At 45.5% G+C, this 18,766-nt stretch overlaps 1 protein-coding gene across 1 annotated transcript in view; it reads left to right on the top strand.

Annotated features, from left to right (window-relative positions):
- The window catches only part of LOC147902982 (uncharacterized), a 437,346-nt gene that overhangs the window by 108,595 nt on the left and 309,985 nt on the right, over positions 1-18,766 (top strand). Inside the window, exons 11-12 of the mRNA XM_087373981.1 lie at positions 8,856-9,056; positions 9,238-9,347. Of these exons, the coding sequence (XP_087230107.1) occupies positions 8,856-9,056; positions 9,238-9,347 (311 nt within the window). The remainder of the gene's footprint in view (positions 1-8,855; positions 9,057-9,237; positions 9,348-18,766) is intronic.

Here is an 18,766-nt window from a genome sequence, read left to right as displayed (position 1 = left end):
ACGAGCGCTTGCCACCGGAGCAGGCCACGCCCACTCACCTGGGTCCCAGTCGAGCTCCGCAAGAGGTCGACCTTGAAAAATCCAAAGTCTCCATCTAGGATCCTCCTCAATGGTCAACCTGGACGGATCTGTGGCCCATTCCTTACCTAGGTAGCCAATGACCCTGACTCTCTGCCAAAGGAGCTCCTGTCGATCTAGTGGCTGAGTGGGATACAATCTGTGAGAGGAATCTGTCTCAAAATAAGTAAACGGTGCCGGTCCTAAACAAACTCCAATGCATAGCTGAGATTCACTAAAACAACCTGACCAAGTAGAGATGGGATGAGCATAGTCTGGATCTGTAAGCATATCCCTCCACCTCTGAGGAATAGCTCTCATGATCAGTAATCTAGTGGCAGCAATCTGTTCAAGTGGCCCGTGTCTATCTTTGATCACCTCCTCTGACATCTCCACACCTCCCCTAAACCAATCTCCGACTGTCACAACCCCCTGAGCATGCCATCTGGCCAAAGGAGTCCTAAGTTTTGTACCAGGGGAAGATCCCTGATACCGAACCAGGGGGTTATGATATAGTGGCTGTCGGGCAATTTCCTCTCTGGAGGAGGGAACTGCTCTGATAAGGTGTTGTCTAAAATGGTCCCATATTTGAATAAGCCTCTTCACTAGTGGTGAGGAAGGCTGAGAATGCTGGTCCGTCAGGAAGATCCAATTGACTCTACCTGCCCCCTGGCCTGCTGCTCTGGGGATGCACTGGTGAATCCCATGCAGTAGGAACTGCTTCCATGGCTGATCTCCTAGGGTCAAACCTCTAACAAGAAGTTTGACTAAAAGGGCCCTGCTCTGCATCTCAGGATCAAGAACTCCAAGTCCTCCCTGCGAGGTGGGTAAAATGATAGTATCCCATGAAACCCTGGCCCTAGTGTCCTCAGAACCATCACCACCACTCCACATAAAGTTCCGGAGCAATCTCCTCACTTGACGGATCGAGTCAGCATGAAAGCACCAACATGACGCAAGGTACCACATAGTCGCTAGTAGAACCTGGTTGAGTACCAGTGCTCTTCCGGCCAAAGAGAGTCTAGCCGTACTCCAGTAGGCTAGCTTTCTCCGGATACTCTCAAGAACTGGGGCAAACTGTTGTGTCGGGGACACCTCAATGCCAACCTGGAAGCCTAGATATCTCGTGGAGGTGCCTCTGGGTATCCATACAAAGCCTCTGTCTCCTCCCCATGCTGGTGTATCCTGCTGAGCTCCAGTCCAGATGCCTTTTGATTTGTTCCAATTGACAAGTCCCCTTGAGGCTAGGCAGAACTTGTCAATTGCATCCGCAGCAGTAGCAAGACTATATGCATCTCCTCTGACTGTCAGTGCCGTATCATCAACAAACTCAGTGTCCAGAAGCTCCTGCTCCTGCCGGATAGGTAGATGAAGGCCCAAAGTGCCATGACTGGTATATAGCCTCCGCTACGAAAAGGAAAAGGTAAGGTGCAAGTGGGCATCCCTGTCGTACCGATCTGGATAGCTGAAAAGCCGGTCCTCTGCTAGAAGAGTGAGAGTAAAGTTAGGAGACCCATAAAATCCATCTATCACTGAAGCCTAGCCTCCTCATAGTGCCCTCCAAGAAACCCCAGTCCACCCTGTCATAGGCCTTCTCAAAATCGAGGAGGAGAACTGCAATCTCCTGCTGACTCTCCTTCGCCCAGTGAGTGGCCTCCCAAAAAGTGAAGATATTGTCCAAGATACTCCTATCTTGGACAAATCTTGTCTGAGTAGCTCTGATGATATCTGGCAGCATAGGCTTTAAACGAAGGGCCAAGGTCTTTGCTAGGATCTTATAGGCTGTCCCTAAAAGTGTAATGGGTCTCCAATTTCGTAGGATTGTCTTGTCTCCCCCTTTCGGGATGAGACAAATCATACCTGTGCATAAAGCCTCGCCCAAAGATCCTGTATCAAGAGCCTCTGAAAAGGCAGAAAGTAGATGCGGCCCAATCGTATCCTAGAGAGCTCTAAAAAGAAGAGGCGACAGACCATCCTCTCCCGGGCATCTGTCTCTGGGCAGCTCATGTAACGCATTTGTGATCTCCATGAGTGATAGTGGGCTATCCAAAACATGACTCATCTTGTCTGAGACCATCTGGGGGACATGACTCCAAATCTCCTCTCTGGCTCTGATCATCTCCTCGGTGACTGGATCGGCGGTGTAAAGAGTGGAATAGAAACCAGAAGTGATCTCAACAAGACGATGAGGATCCGTTTGAAGATACCCGGCCTCATCCACAAGTCTGCGAAGGCTGTCCTAAGAGTATACGACATCATTGTCCTGTGTGGGTTGAGGTTGTTAACTTCCCGGACTATATGCATAAAGAGTTGCCTGGCCTAGCTGCTTCTTTGGGACAGATCATTTGTCCTCCACGCCCTATGGAAACCGTAACAGGTTCTACATTCTCTGGGACACTGATACACCTACCCCTCCTTCTATTGCAGTGGAAGTTGAGGGAGTGTAATTGGGAAAAAAGTATTTTGATTTGAAATGGGGTGTGTTTGCACGAGCTTGTTTTGCCTGCCACAAGTTTGGGCATCTAGCCTCAGAATGCCCAATGGTTCTGCATCAGCCCCCTCCCAATGCCTTGCCGCCCCAGACACGGGGAAAGAATGAGAATTTGCAAGCTAAGACAGCAAATAGAAATGGAGCAAAGAATGCCAAACCAATCAAACAGGTGCACTCACTTGCTGAAAAAGGAAAAGATCAATCTGGATCCAGAAGGTCTGCTGGGAGTAAAACCTGAACTGGGCCCTCCTGCCCTGAATCTCCTCTAGTCTCTCCTGAGCCTCTGAAAGCTGCCCTCTGATGAAAAGAGAATGAGGAAAGCTCTGAATCAATCTCTGAAGTCTGGATACCTCCGCTCTAGCATTCCGATCTCTGATTCTGAGCTTTTCCTTCTCCTCTTTTGCCCTCAACTGGCAGGCCATGCTGACTCTAGCCAAAGCCCCTTCTACCCACATCAACCAGCCCTGATCCTCAGGAGTGTCCTCTGTCAACCAAGCCTCTTTCAATTGTTCCACGAACTCTGTGTCCTGAAAAACAAAGTCCGGAACTCTCACAAAGCGTGTGCTCTCCAATCGAGAGGTAGGGAGAATCTGTAATAGGACTGGAGCATGGTCAGATAAAACATAACCCGGGTGGATCCCAATCTGTCCTCCTCTGGCCTAGCCCCAATGGCCAATATAAAACCTGTCAAGCCTAGCCAAAGAGAGGGAGCCATGGCAAACCCCAGACCAAGAGAACTAAAGACTATCAGCCAAGTGGCGAAAGTTGTCCAATCGAGCTGCATCATGAAGTCCACTCCACTCTCTCCCTATCAGAAAGTCCACTCTCTGTCTGGCCCGACTTGTCTTCAGAGAATTCAACCATGTTGAAATCTCCTCCAACAATCCAAGTGTCTGCCTGAGGAAGGGACTCTCTGAGCTGTCTCCAAAATGCACGTCTGCGGGCTGGATCCGTGGGAGCGCACACATTGAGAACACCAACTGCTGTGCTCTCAATCTGAAGAATAACATAGCAAGCCCTGCTCTCCACTAGTGTACCCTCTTGGGTGATCTCTGGGGCCCACCTGGCTGAAACTGAAATGCAGACTCCACCCCTCGTACCATCCGCTGGGCTCCAATAAGTCCGGCTCTGTCCTCTGAGTAAGGATCTGCATCTGTCAATCCTGTCCTGGGAGAGCTTATGCTCTTGGATAAGTATAATGTCTGGAGGGGACCCTGAGGAAATAAATCGAAGGGAGTCCCTAAGCAACTGCAATCTAGGAACTCCGGATCTACGACTATCTGCATCTGAAATAAATCTGCGGCCGTTCAGTCCTCTCACGTTCCAAGAAATGATGGACAGCCTAGACATCGGATGGAAGTGATGGGATGCCAGTGGCAGCGGCACAAATGACTCTCTCTGACAGCACTATCCAAAGTCGATCTCTGATCAAGCTCCAAATCTGCCCCAACTCATGTAAAATGGCTCCATCCAATGGAATAATACTCTGTCTCGAACTGAGGAGCTGAAAGTCAAACCAACCGGCACTCCTGGGCAAATCGAAATCTCCCTGAACCTCAAAGAACAGAAACAGAAAGGCCCTGCCACCGAAGCCAGGTCGAAGAGTCCTAGGGCAAGAATGAATCTGCGAGCCGACAAAACGGTGAACCGATGAGAACTGAGCCATGCTCAAAAGCTGTCTATCAATCTCGCTGTCGAGTAACTCAGCTGACCAGCTTTCACTCCCCCGAGAACGAAAGCTGCCTGCGGAGAAACGAAGAATGTGCCCCTCTCTGGATAGAGTAACAGATCCCAAGTATTCCTCTACCTCCTCTGACCGTCGACAAAATACCGGGAGAAGTTCCAATCTAGTGAGGGAGTCTGTGGAGACCCCTCGAGCCAAAAAGGACCAAAACTCAACGGGCAGATCTCTGTCAACCATCCTGGGGTCAGGTCTAGGAGTCATAAGAGCTGAAAAAGGCAGTGACCTCTCTTCTGACAGAAAAGACACTGATCAGGAAGACCCTCGTACAAAACCCTCTGTTGCATCTGGACCTTGCATCTGGACCCCATCTCTAGTGGAGTACGAAATCAAAGTAGGCAAAGGTCGAGGAGGGGGGAAATCTGAAATGAGTCTGACCCTCGTAACACCTGCACTAGTAAGTGACTGAGCATAGGAAAGTCTAGCACCTGAAGAGATGACTGTACCTGCCACACTAGCCATATGCTCCACAGCTCTGCGACAAGAGCTGACCTCATCAGGAAGTCCAGGGAAAAGGATCCAAAAGGAGACTTGTCGCGGTCCAGGAGAAGTAGAACTGAAGTGCTTCCGCCAAGGCCACAAATGGATGACTCTGCTCTGACATAAGAACTCTTTGAGCTTGCTCTGCAGACTGAAGGCCAAAAGAAAAGTACCCTTTGCGTAATTGAGACACCCAAAGAAGCCATGCTGGTGTACACCCAATCACGTAACTGTTGGCCTCTACCGGGTAGAAAGCCAATGATGTGTGTCGAACGAAAACCCTCCTCTGCTACCTCAATCATCTGTACAATATCGGGAGGAAAAGAAACTGTGACTTCAATCTCCTCAAGTTCGGCGACGGGAGTGGCATTAGTGTCCTCCATTGTCTCAGCTTACGCTGTCCTGAAGGGAGGAGCTACCTCTTCTGAAAATACCCACCAAGAACTCGCAACCAACCACAAGTAAAACCCCAAAGAAACAGCCCAGGATCTCAGCTCCCCGGAACACGAGTCGAACAGTCCCGGAGAGGGCCCTGAAACTGCCTAACCTGAAGCAAGGGAGAGCGGGCAATCAGCAAGGGAGAGGACCTGGAAGGTGGCCTGGCACGGCTTGGACAGCAGGCTGATGAAGCAGGCTGAAGATGGAGCGCGACCGAGGGAGCAGGGCGCAGGTCCAAGAGGTCTACGCAGCCAAGGCCTGTGCGCTGCCAAGGGGCCTGTGCAGCCTGTGCAGCTAGAAGCGAGAGCCTGCCAGGGGGCCTGCGCAGCCTGCCAAGGGGCCTGCGCTGCCAGGGGGCCTGCGCGACCTGTGGCCTGTGCACTGCCAAGGAGCCTGCGCGGCCTGGCAGCTAGAGAGCGAGAAGCTGCCAGGGGGCCTGCGCGGCCAAACTGAAAGGGAGCGGGGCTGCCAGGGAGCCTGCGCGGCCAGGCAGGTAGGGAGGGGGGCTGCCTGGGAGGTCTGCGCGACCAGTCTGCTAGGGAGCGGGGCTGCCAAGGGGGGGCCTGAGCGGCCAGGCGCTAGGGGACAATGGCTGGGCGAAGGCAATGGCGGGCAGCAGCAGCTAGGGAGCTCCTCCAACAATCTATCCCCCTTGTTTTATCTTTTTTAAGTTTCAAACTATGGAACTTTTGTAAGTTTCAAACTATGTTCCATGAGAGTGGCTGCAATCTTGCAATCTGCCAAATGAAACTTCTTCAGGAGACTGTCAACATATTTGAGCTGACTCATAAATGTGCTATCTGAATCTCTCCAAAACTCAATGCCAAGACAAATAGTGCATAAGTCCAAGATCTTTCATGTCGAACTCTACAGATAAGTCTTGTTTTAGCTTTCTGATGAAGCTATCCTTGCTTCTTGTCACAATCAGATCATCTACGTACAAATAGTAATGTCTTCCCCTTGAACTTTGTAGTAGAGAGTATGATCTGCATTGGACTTCATGTATCCCAGATCAGCAAAATACTTGTAGATTCTGTTGTACCAACTTTTGGGTGCTTGCTTTAAGCCGTAGAGACTCTTCTTAAGATGGCAAACCTTATTCTCCTTTTCTGGTTCAACATAATCTGTTGGTTGTTGCATGTAGACTTCCTCGTCTAGGTAACCCTTGAGAAATGCATTCTTGACATTGAGCTGATACACATTCCATCTACTGAGTGTCGCTAGTGATATCAAGAACCGTATGGAATCCATCTTTGCTACTGGAGCATAAGTCTCATTATAATCTTGACTGTATTGCTGTGCAAATTCTTTTGCAACTAGTCTGGCTTTGTATCTTTGAATACTTCCATCTATATTGTAATTCACTTAGTATACCCATTTGTTTGCTATGGCCTTCTTTCCTGGTGAAAGGTCGCATAATTCCCAAGTATTATTCTTATACAAAGCATCCATTTCTTCATTCATAGCAGTTTGCCATTCTAGCTTGTCTACTGTATCTTTGAAGTACACTGGCTCTTCTGTAGCCATGATGGTAGTCATAAGAGCATAGTTGGTGGTTTCAACCTGAATTGCTTTTCCTTTCTGAGCATATGTCAATCTGACTGGAGGTTTGCTTTCCCTAGTAGACCGTCTGAGCTGCTCTGACTCTGCTTGGGGTGTTACTAGCAATTCTTGCTTTACTTCATCAACCATTTTTGTAAATGACTGTGAAATCGGTACGTCTATCTCCTGTGTATTTGAGGTTTTTCATTCTGATTCCTCATCAAAGATTACATCTCTGGAGATAATGACCTTGCGGTTGATGGGATCATACAACTTGTATGCTTTGTTTTCTTCACTGTAGCCAACCATGATGCATTTGCATGACTTCGCATCCAATTTTCCGCGATGATCATCATGTATGTGGGCATATGCTATGCAACCAAATATGCGAAGATGCCCAACGTGTGGCTTATGTCCAATGAATGCTTCATAAGGTGTCATACCCTGAATCGGTTCCGTAGGAAGCCGATTAAGCAAGTAGTTTGCACTGGCTATTGCTTCTGCCCAATATTGATTCAGAAGATGCTTCTCACTAAGCATTGCTCTAGCACTGTCTGCTAAAGTACCATTCTTCCTTTCAGCTCTTGCATTCTACTAAGAAATTGTCTTCGAATGCCGTGACTTCTGCAAAAGTTCATGAATGTTGAAGACATGTATTCACCTCCTTTATCTGATCTCATGTCTTTGATCTTTTTGCCTATTTGGTTTTCTAACATGGCTTTGAATTCTTGAAATCTGGAAAACACTTCAGATTTCTCTTTCAGAAAATAGACCCAACAATATCTGTTGTAGTTGTCGATGAAAGTCAAGTAGTAAAGTGAACCATTGATGCTGCATTGGGCATAACCCCATACATCTGTATGTATCAAATCAAGAATACCTCATGCTCGAGAGGTACTTCTGCCAAAGTTGGTTCGCTTTTGTTTGTCGAAATAGCATGCTTTGTAAACTTTTCCAAGAAACTGTAGCTTTGGAATTCCGATTGCCATATTCTGATTTATGAGACCTAGCAAGGTCTTGAAATTGACATGACCATATCTCTTGTGCTATTTTACAGATAGTGGCATCTGTTGCGGTTGAGCTGACATGGCATGCTTATCTGGTACTGTAGCTAGCATTATGTACAAGTGTCCTTCCTTGACACCTTTTCTTACTAGTTGAAAATTTTTGGATTTGTCTCTGATACTGCATTCATCTTCGTCAAAGATGACTCGATAGTTGTGTTCCGTCATTTGGCCTACTGACAAGAGGTTCTTGCTGAGCTTCGGAATGCAGAGTACATCTTTCACCAATCCATTCGTACCAGTGATATTATTCATGGGGACAATGCTTGTCTCTTGAGCTGGATTTGGTGTATTATCTACTGTGTAGATGACATTCTTTTAACCTTCTAATGGTTTCAACTCTGTGAACCATTCCTGGTGATTTGTCATGTGAGATGATGCACCGTTGTCGATATACCAAGGATATTGATCTGCTTGGTCGACTTGATAGCTGAAATCCTCTTTTGGATTGCAATCCATGTCTATATACATTGTATCAGTTTGCTGCATTTCCTGGTTTGCAAGGAACATATTCCCATGTTCATTTGCAAAATGATTGTGACTAGAATGTCCACCTCAATGATTTCCTCTTCTGCAGAAATTCCCTTAATTGATATTGGATTGGCCGCCTTGGTCATATTGCTTCTTGCGGCAATCTCTCTCATACTGTCCAAACTTGCCACAGTGATCCTCTATTGTTGAAACTCTTCTCTTGGTGCCTGTTTCATGAGTCTGCCCTTGTACCTTGTTACCTCGGGGGTGATGAGGGTTGCACAATGTTGCTCCTGGTTATCAATGATTCGTTATATATCAATGAGCCTCCAATGAACAGACAATGTGAGTGGCCCCAGATCTCAGAGTATATCCTATGTTGCATGAGCACATATTCCTTAGTCTCCACCACTTGTACATTGCTTATTATGCACATCTCCATGAATTTGTTTCACAGTTTTTTATTTACAAAAGAAATATTTTCCTTCCCTTTAATTCAAATTTCAAAAACTAGGGAAATATTGTGTATATGAATTAGTGATACTGACATTTAAACAACGTATCAAAACAGGTGAGACTTTTTCACTTTAATGAAAATAAACAGCTTTATGCAAGGTGGTTTACAGCAGGAGCAACGTCTCTTTATTGGCCACCAAGGATTGTGGATCAATATTGTAAGATGGTGATTGCTGGGTTTTCTGATGGTGTTGTAAGAACGTTGTTCAAAGGACATTCCCAGTGGCAGCTGGTCAAAGCACAAAAGCCACATACAGTAAATTATTTAATTTCTACTCATTTTTGTCCCCTTATTGATGATTGCTGGTTTGGTATGCTGCAAAGCTGTTGTTTATTCTTTTTGGGGCTTGTCTCATTACATAAGTGAAGAATTAGATGAGTGACTTCTGAAAAAGAAGGCTTATAAATCTACGCTTTTTTTTTTTGTTTCCCTAAAGGCAGATGTCACAGCATTTAAGTTTACATTGGATGGAGAGCTATTAGCAACATCTTCTTTGGATGCAACGGTTTTCTTCTTCCACTCATCCAACCAATACAAACCATTAGGGTAGGTAATGACCTTTCATGCTTCTTTCTTTTCCTAAAAGCACAGCTTCACATTACACTAAACAGACAAATTTTTTATAATTTCATATAGACTCAATTCCTATCCCCTGCACTCCTGGAAAAACGCCAGATAAAAAGGTTGTGGACTTTATGACCATTCACATTCTTTACTTTGCAGAAGAGCAAAAACACGTGATAATATTTAATATAGGGGATCTTTTTGGCGCTGCAGACATCATGCACAAACTCTCTCCTTATATTTGCTAGTCTACGAGATAATTTTGCAATTCGGTTTGTATCATATCTGCCAATGATTTGTGCTCCAATCTTTCAAGTTGAACCCTGAAGGATGCTTGAGGAAATTTCCCATCCTACCAATTAAGCTTCAAGCTCTCTAGTATCTGTAAGAGTAAATCTGTCTACCTGCACGGCTTGCCTACTAGAAGATAAATATAAAGCAGCATTTATGAATTTTATGGGTTTGCATAGTAGAGCCAATGTCAATTTGGAAACATGCTTTATTTTTTAGTGCATAGGTCCTGTTCCCCCCCCTTCTCCCCTCCTCTTAGGGAGGTTTGACAATGCAGTAAATTACCAAGATAATGTATGGTCCCTTGAAAGGGGTTCTTTCGTTTTTCAACCCATTCAATTTCTTTCTCCCCGCCTTTGCCTGCTGCACCGATCAATGAAAGGCCAGGGAGCCACCAAGAAGGCACTTGAACGTGCAGTTTTTCCCTGCTTGCTGGTCTACCGAGTTAGTCAAGTTTATTTCGCATATCAACATGCGATGTCTACACCTTAAGGTACTATTCTTTCTTTCACATATTTTACACAATAGTGTATAAGGTTTCGTATTTGCATATACTTTGGCAATAGGAAACTAGAGTGATGATTGAGGGATTTCCATTTGGAATATCTATATGCCATGTGGTGAGAGAAACAATAGCATTTTGTTTTGGATATAGAACTCAGTCTATTCAATGCTGTTTAAGATGTCTTAGGGATCTAATACTCTTTCTCTAGGGTGTGTGCACCTTCTACTAGGTGACTGACCTAGCAGTGTCTACATAGATCTAGCAGATGGATTTGATATGTTGAACGAAAACAAGAGACGCACGGTAGACTGTGGTGCCCTGCACAAAAAATTGCACACGTAGAATTACAGAATGCTCACACAGAATGAATTGCTGCAAATATAGACTGCCAAACACTAGCACAATACATGGAAATGTCAAAACCAAGCTGCCCACACAATGAACCCACAATACATGGCCTAGTCTGAGAGGAGGTAAGAAGCTGTAAGAGAGAAGGTCAGGTTCAAGTCACCTATGTGGCAGTGTGTCTAAGGTGGGGGCTTGTTCTCTTCTAGAGGTATTACTAGAGGCCTAGCACTAATAGTGCAAGGAAACATACTTTCTACTCTTTTTATTCAGAGAAAGGAAACTTCTACTAATGTACTTCTTAGAGACAAGGACACCAAGGAAAATGCAACTCCCTAATGAATGTACAATATAAAAACACAAGGATATCCCCCTGGCTGGCCAATCTACGGGTGTTTTTACCATCATATATGAAATGAAGGGGCTTGGCTCCCATGGAGTGATAAAAACCTTCCTCCTATGCCAAGCGTGATCTGAATCTCCATGGTGTCTATCCCATCTACCTCCAAGAGTATGAGTGATATCTGTCCAAATGCTGGCTGGTGTCTCTGAGGCTGATGTGGTCTGCTGCTCTATGGCATGTCTGCTCTATGACCTGTCTACACGTAGCTGTCCATATGTACCAAGCAACTATTAGCTCCCACCTATGACAGTGTCTAGATGTCCGCACCGTCTTTGTGATGCTTGGAGTATGGATGAATGTCAACTCCTACCCTATCAATCTGAAGGACGAACTCCCCTGAATGGCCTCGTACCCATAAGTAGGTCCTCTGTCTATAACCCCGGCCACCGTTCTCTAGGTCACCACCATCTCATCCTAAATCGCAGTGGAAGACTACCCTCAAAGCTCCCCTTGAGACCTCCTGGTGCAAGCAGGCAATCCCAAATGTTGTGCCTCTCAGACTCCTCTGCAAAACGAGATCTTCAGCATGTAAGTGGAATATGACCAAACCCAAGCTAGGTGCCTACTATAAGGGCTCTGTGTGCCAATAGCTGAAGGAAATCGGAAATCTTCCCTGGCATGTAGCTGTCCTAGAGCCTGCAAGAAACCTTTGAGAGAGTCCCTGTTTGTGCCAACGGTCTACTGCGGCTAGCATGCCATCAATCCTCCCCATCTAGATCCTCCTGCTCAATTCCTTGAAAAAGGAATATAGCGGAGCACTTGAAGGGAAGGGGCTCTCCAAAACCACTCTCCAAGGTCCCACTGCAGTCTATGCAAGTGTCTCCTCTTCCACACCCAAAATCTTCAAGTCTCCTACTTGGTATGCAAGGGTTTGGATCAATGTACAACCTCCTCTGATAGTGAGCTACTGCCGTGACTCTATGAGGCATACATCTTGCCTTCGTCCTGCACTATAGATGTGAATGTGGACTGACCTGAAGTGCCCACCTCCAAGATCTCATGTCTTGCTAAATACCCGAGCCTTGACTGAGCTTGTGCAACATGTGGCTCTTGAACTACTCTCCAGTCCTTAGAGACTGCACTTTCAATCTCCTCTATCATAAACTAGGATCCTCTAAGTCCCATAAATCTTTGTCTCTAAGCAAGTGGGGGAAACTCAATGAAAGAAAACCACTCTCCTACTGTGCTGGCCAATGTTGAAGCAAAACCTCCTCAGGAGAGGTTGGGGTCTCCTGTGCCTAATAATGTATCAGGTCGCTGATCTAATAACGTCATTGAAAGGGAGGGGCTGATGCTTGCACTCGTCAACAACATGGGATAAATCTAAAAAACTTATCTCTCGCATCGCATCCCAAAGCCCTGAGAATAGTTGCTGCAAATCTCACCTCTACGCTGTTAGAATTATAGATATAATTCAGGAGTGACCAATGTAATATAATAAGCTAGTTAGGGGCACTTTTCCCTCTTTAAGAGGTTCCTTATCTTTTCTCTTTTTGAGTTGTACTGTTACACTCTTCTATTGCAACTAAGCCTTCAGCTTCCAAGTCTCCTGCTCTCTCAATCTCTCTTGCTCTCTCTCACTCATTCTCTTTCCTTCGTTTGGTATCAGAGCGGGTTCAAGAGCCTCGGGCTCCCTGCTCCCTTCAACGTACCCCTCTTGCTCCACGTTACAAGCCTGCTCCAACTTGTCCGTACAGTCCGTACGACTGTACGGAATTCGCCGTACTGCCTCCGTACAATTCCTTTGCTCCCGTACAGATCCGTACTCCACACGTCGTACATCGTCGCCAGACTGTACGGTTAACCGTACAGTTTCGTACAGCTCCCGTACATTTTCGCCATACAGCTCGTCGTAGTCAACCGTACCTGCGCGTACATACTACTACTTCGCCGTACAGTACCTACTCGCCGTACCAGCCGTACAATCCGTACAGAGCCGCACCATCCGTACAGTGCCGTACCTACCGTACAGCATTTCCGTACTGTTTTCAGTACAGTACTTCCGTACTGAATCTGCCTCCGTATAGCAGGTAGTTCCTTGTTTTCGTACAAGAGAACTAGCAGGTGATCTTTGGCAGGCAAATTTTGCAGACAGCTATTGTTTGGCTCAATATTCTGGGAGTACATTTGGGGCATTTTGTATATTGCAGACATTGCAATCATTGTGCAGTTTTGGAGCTACATCTGGAGCAAAATTGTAGATTTTGTTTAAAATCTGGGGCTTTTACAGACAGATCTGCAGATCTAGTCTGAAATTTGGGGCTTTTGTTCAAAAATTGCAGATTTGGGGCTTTTAGTAATTTTGCCCCTTTCTGGCTGCAATTTCAAGCCACAAATTGGGGCTTTTGTGTTGAGAGAGCATTTTTTGGAGTATTCAGTACATACTGCCTTTCTTGGAGTGTTTGAAACACTTTTGGCAGATTTTGGAGAGTTTTTGATGCTTGGACAGATTTCTGACAGCTCAAGTACAGAAATCTGAGTTGCATATACAGCCCGTGCTTGGCTGTGTTTTTTGGGAGTTGTGCATTCCATTCCCAGTAAGGGAATTCAGCTTTGTATCTGCTTCAATTTCTTTCTCAGATATGGCCCATCAAAATCAGAATGAGTTCCAGTTCGGTGGTCTTTCACAGGAAGACAAGTTGGATGGTACCAACTACACCCTCTGGAGTTTCATGGTACGTAATATTCTGATTTCTCGCAATTTATGGGATTATGTCAATGGGGATGAAATCCGACCAGCAGATATTGCACCTGCTACCCCTCCTCAGCAAGGAGGTGGAAGAGGTCGTGCACAGGGTGCAGCTGCAAGGACAAGTTGTTGGTGCAGCTACAGTCAATACTCCAGAGCAGAAGAGATGGGATTCACGGGATGCCTTGGCCTTGTCATGCATCTCTCTTTCAGTGAAAAGATCTATCATTCCGCATATCCGGTCGTGTAAGACCTCCAGGGCAGCGTGGGATATCTTGGAAAGCATGTATGCAACACGGAATGATGCCAGGGTATCTTTCTTAAAAAGAGAGTTGAGCAATACACATATGGAGGAGGGTGACTCCATGTCAGTCCACCTCACAAAGCTACAGGATCTCAGAGAGCAATTGTTAAACATAGATGAAATTATTCCTGATTCAGAGATGATTACAACCACTCTGAATTCTCTTCCTGAGTCTTATCTCAGCTTTCACACTTCGCTGAACTTATCTTTGAGGGGGGGTGCAAATCCCCTCACTTTTCATGAATTGATAGGACTTCTGCTTCAGGAAGAGCAGACCAAGAAAAATTTGGCTTCACGTGCAGGTGAACAAGCCATGCTCTCAAAATTTAAATAAAAAACAAAGGGACAGGCAAAGACAGCAGCAAATCAGCCTTCCAGTGGGTCAGGACAGCCTTCACAAAAGGCTAAAAGTGATGCAAGTAAGCCCAAAAAGAAGGGTTTTTGTCACTACTGCAAAAAGCCAGGTCATCACATAGCAGAATGCAAGAAAAGGATTGCAAAAGAAAAGAAAAACAGCTCAGGAATGGCTGTTTCAGATTCAACCCCTTGTGCATTTGACAGTGGGGATGCTGCAGCCAACTTTGTTGGTCAAGATTATGCCTTTTTATCTTGCATTTCAGATTCTAGGTTGGCTGTTCCAGATGCTCGGGATAGTACAGCCTCTTGAAGTGATGATACATATGCATTTTTGACTTGCAGCTTTGACTCTTCTACAGATGCATCTGCTTTCAGTGTTAATGAAACATTGAACACATGGTATTTTGACAGCGGTGCATCCAAGCACATCACTTCTAGGAAGTGTCTTTTTACTTCCTTGCATCCACCTCCTGTTGGTAAGAAAGTCACTTGTGCCAACAACTCCTCATATTCAGTACGTGGCACAGGAGAGGTTGAGCTCACTGCAATTGATGGCTCAATTTTCAAACTTTCAGATGTCTTAGATGTGCCTGGCATAACCAAAAATCTCCTTTCAGTGTCCACTCTTAACAGAGGGGGATTTCAGGTCATCTTTGAGGATGACAAATGTGCTGTCCGAGACAGGGAAGCTAACTATGCCTTAATGTTATCTGGTACTCTGCTGCGTGGGCTTTTTCAGCTTGACATTTTTGAGAAAAGAGCAGCCCATGCTCTGGCAGTTTCTACCCCTACAGCTGCCATGCAAAATGCAGAATTATGGCATGCCACCTCTTGAGATACCTCCTCCACATGCCTGTGAAGGGTGCATTTTAGGTAAAATGCATAGATTCCCCTTCAAGAAGGATGGTTCAGTTAAAGCTGTTCGCAAATTGCAGCTTATACACAGTGATGTCTGTGGTCCCATGAGGACTCCGTCATTGGGTGGTCATCTCTACTTTGTCACATTTATTGATGACTACTCCAATTTTACTTGGGTTTATGGGCTGAAAAAGAAATCTGAAGTGTTCATGGTGTTTAAACACTTTTCAGCCATGGTTGAAAATGAAACCGGACTAAGGATATAGACATTACGCACGGATAGAGGTGGGGAATACCTATCTGCAGAATTTGATGCTTTTCTCAAGCAAAAGGGTATTGTGCATCAGCTCACAGTCAGGCTGACCCCTCAGCAAAATGGCAAAGCTGAGAGGAAAAATAGAACCCTCATGGAGATGGACAGATGTATGCTGAAAAGCAAACACATGCCTCATAAATTCTGGCTAGAGGGTTTGATATGTGCCAATTACATTTTGAACAGGGCTCCCACTAAGGCTTTAAAAACAAAAACTCCTTTTGAGGTTTGGAATGACAGGAAGCCTTCAGTGGATCACTTCCGAGTCTTTGGATGCCTTGCCTATGCACATGTGCCAGTTGAATTTAGGCACAAATTGTCAGATGAAACCATCAAATGCATATTTGTTGGATACAGTGCAGAAAGCAAGGGGTATCATCTCTACAATCCTGCTACACGCAAAATCATTGTAAGTAGAGATGTGATATTTTCTGAAAATTCAGCTCACACTCAGGCTGAATTTCAAATGCCTTCATCTTCAGAGGATGTCTTTCAAGGGTTGCTACCCATTGCTTTGGGTTCCCCTGCTGATTTTTCTGATCCAAATCAGAATTTACAGCAACCTCCAAATGCTTCAGTTCCGCCACAGGATGTCTTGCCCCCTCCACAGGCAGTGGAACAGGTGGTGCAGCAAGAAATTGCAGACATACATACAGCAAAAACAGTCCCAAACTGGCTGTTACAAACTCTCAGGGAGAGTAAACTTGATGCTCCGTTACCTGGCAGGACTCGCAGTGCAGCAAGGCACATGGAAGGTGCTAATTCAGTGGAATCAGCATATGCAGGTACTCTCCTTGATGAAGAGGAGCCTGCCACATTTGAAGAGGAAAAAGGTAATGTGCATTGGATGAATGCCATGCACGATGAGATGCAGTCCATTGCTAAAAATCAGACTTGGGATGTTGTGGACTTGCCACAGGGTAAACATGCCATTGGCACACGATGGGTATTTAAAGTCAAACGGAAGCCAGATGGCTCCATTGACAGATATAAAGCCAGAAAAAGGGCTAGATTATGAGGAGACATTCGCTCCTACATCCCGGATGACCACCATCCGATCAGTACATCCGATCACTAATTGCAATGGCTGCACATTTTGAGTGGAATGTTCATCAGTTGGACATAAAAACAGCCTTCTTAAATGGGGACTTGCTGGAAGAGGTGTATGTCAAACCTCCTCCGGGTTTTGAAATTACAGCAAATGCACTTCAAGTATGCAAGCTCAATAAAGCTTTATATGGGCTGAAACAGGCCCCTCGTGCATGGTATGCCAAGATACATGCCTTTTTGACCAGCAAGGGGCTGCACAATAGTCCTATTGAGAGCACCCTCTACATCAAGATGGATGGGGGGGAAACATTAGTCATCCTTCTTTATGTCGATGACTTACTGCTCACAGGGTCCAATGAAGGAAAAATTGCAGATTTCAAAGCTGATTTGCAGACCAACTTTGACATGCCAGATTTGGGGCTGCTTCACTTTTATTTGGGGATCCAGTTCTCTCATGAGAAATGTGGCACTGTTAGTCTCAGTCCAAGTATGTTCGGAAACTCTTGGACAGATTTAACATGCAAGAGTGTAAGCCCATAGCCACTCCTATGGAGCCGAGGCTGAAACTCACATTGCATGATGCAGGAGAATCAGTTGATGCCACACTTTACAGTCAAGCTGTTGGATGCCTCATATATCTCTGCAACACTAGACCTGATATTCAGTTTGCAGTATCTCAGGTGAGCAGGTACATGCACAGCCCAAAAACTATGCATTGGCAGGCAGTTAAGCGCATCTTCCGTTATTTGCAGGGCACAAAGTCTTTTGGCTTACTATTTCCCAAGGGGGGTGACTTGCAGATGCATGCCTACAGTGATTCAGATTGGGCTGGTGATTATGACACTAGGCAGTCCACTAGTGGCAATTGTTTCTTTTTGGGTAAATCTTGCATTTCATGGCTGAGCAAGAAACAATCTACAGTGGCTACCTCATCATGTGAAGCTGAGTACAGGGCAGCTTTCACAGCAACAGTTGAATGTGTCTGGCTGAGACGTCTATTTGTTGATCTTCATCTGTCTTTGGAGGGTCCTTCTCCAATTCTCACTGATAGTCAGAGTGCCATTGCAGTGGCAAAGAATCCAGTGTTTCATGCTCGCACGAAGCACATTGAGGTTCACTATCACTACTACGTCAGAGAGAAGTTGCATGCAGGAGAGATCAGTATGATCTTTGTGTCCACACATGACAACGTTGCAGATATTTTCACCAAAGCACTACCACGTGAAAAGTTTGAGGCATTTCGCAGTGCCCTGAACTTATATCCGTTTGGTGATTGATCAGCCTTGTACATGACATTGGCACTGCAGGGGGGTGTTAGAACTATAGATATAATTCAGCAGTGACCAATGTAATATAATAAGCTAGTTAGGGGCACTTTTTCCTCTTTAAGAGGTTTTTCCCCCTAACCGCAGTTAGTTCACTAACTATGGTTAGTGACTACTAAGGTTTTGTCACTAGGACAAAACCTTATCTTTTCTCTTTTTGAGTTGTACTGTTACACTCTTCTATTGCAACTAAGCCTTCAGCTTCCAAGTCTCCTGCTCTCTCAATCTCTCTTGCTCTCTCTCACTCATTCTCTTTCCTTCATACGCTCCTACTCAAGCGACTAGCCCTTGTTCTAGAGGTTCCCAAGGGCCTCCCACCTCTAGCCAGAGTCAGTGTTAGGTGTACCTTGCAGTACCTAAAGTACCATGGTTGCACAAATTCATCAAGATGGATATGCAACCTATGGGAGTACATGAAAACAATGTCATTGTGAATCACTTCACAACCCCCCTTGACATTGTGAGAATGTCTTTGATCCCCAAGCCATGTCGATGTCGTAAGAAAAGATCTGTTGACAGGGCTTTGGTGAAGATATCCGCCACATTGTCCTCAGATGGACAATAGATGAGATCAATGAAGCCATCAGAAATACAATCCCGTACATAATGATAATGATTTTCAATGTGTTTCATGCGAGCATGAAAGACAAGATTGTTGGCTTCGCCATCCTGTGCATGATGCAAGTCATGCAAAAGCTTCCTTAACCACATTAACTCCGTAGTGGCTGAATTTGCAGCTTTGTACTCTGCTTCACTGGAGGAAAGAGAGACTCGCTCTTGCTTCTTACTGAGCCATGAGATACTAGCTGAACCCAATAAGAAGCAATAGCCAGTAGTGGACCGTCTGTCGTCAATGTCCCCTGACCAATCTGAGTCAGTGAAACCTTTCAGCTTTAGATCACAATCTGAAGCATAATGCAAGCCAAGAGAGAGAGTGCCATGGACATATCTGAGAACCCTC

This window comes from Dipteris shenzhenensis, chromosome 4, assembly GCF_047967505.1.
Source record: "Dipteris shenzhenensis isolate YYH24624 ecotype China chromosome 4, Dip_SZ_1.0, whole genome shotgun sequence".
Taxonomy (NCBI): domain Eukaryota; kingdom Viridiplantae; phylum Streptophyta; class Polypodiopsida; order Gleicheniales; family Dipteridaceae; genus Dipteris; species Dipteris shenzhenensis.
This window is presented reverse-complemented; position numbering and strand designations above follow the sequence as displayed.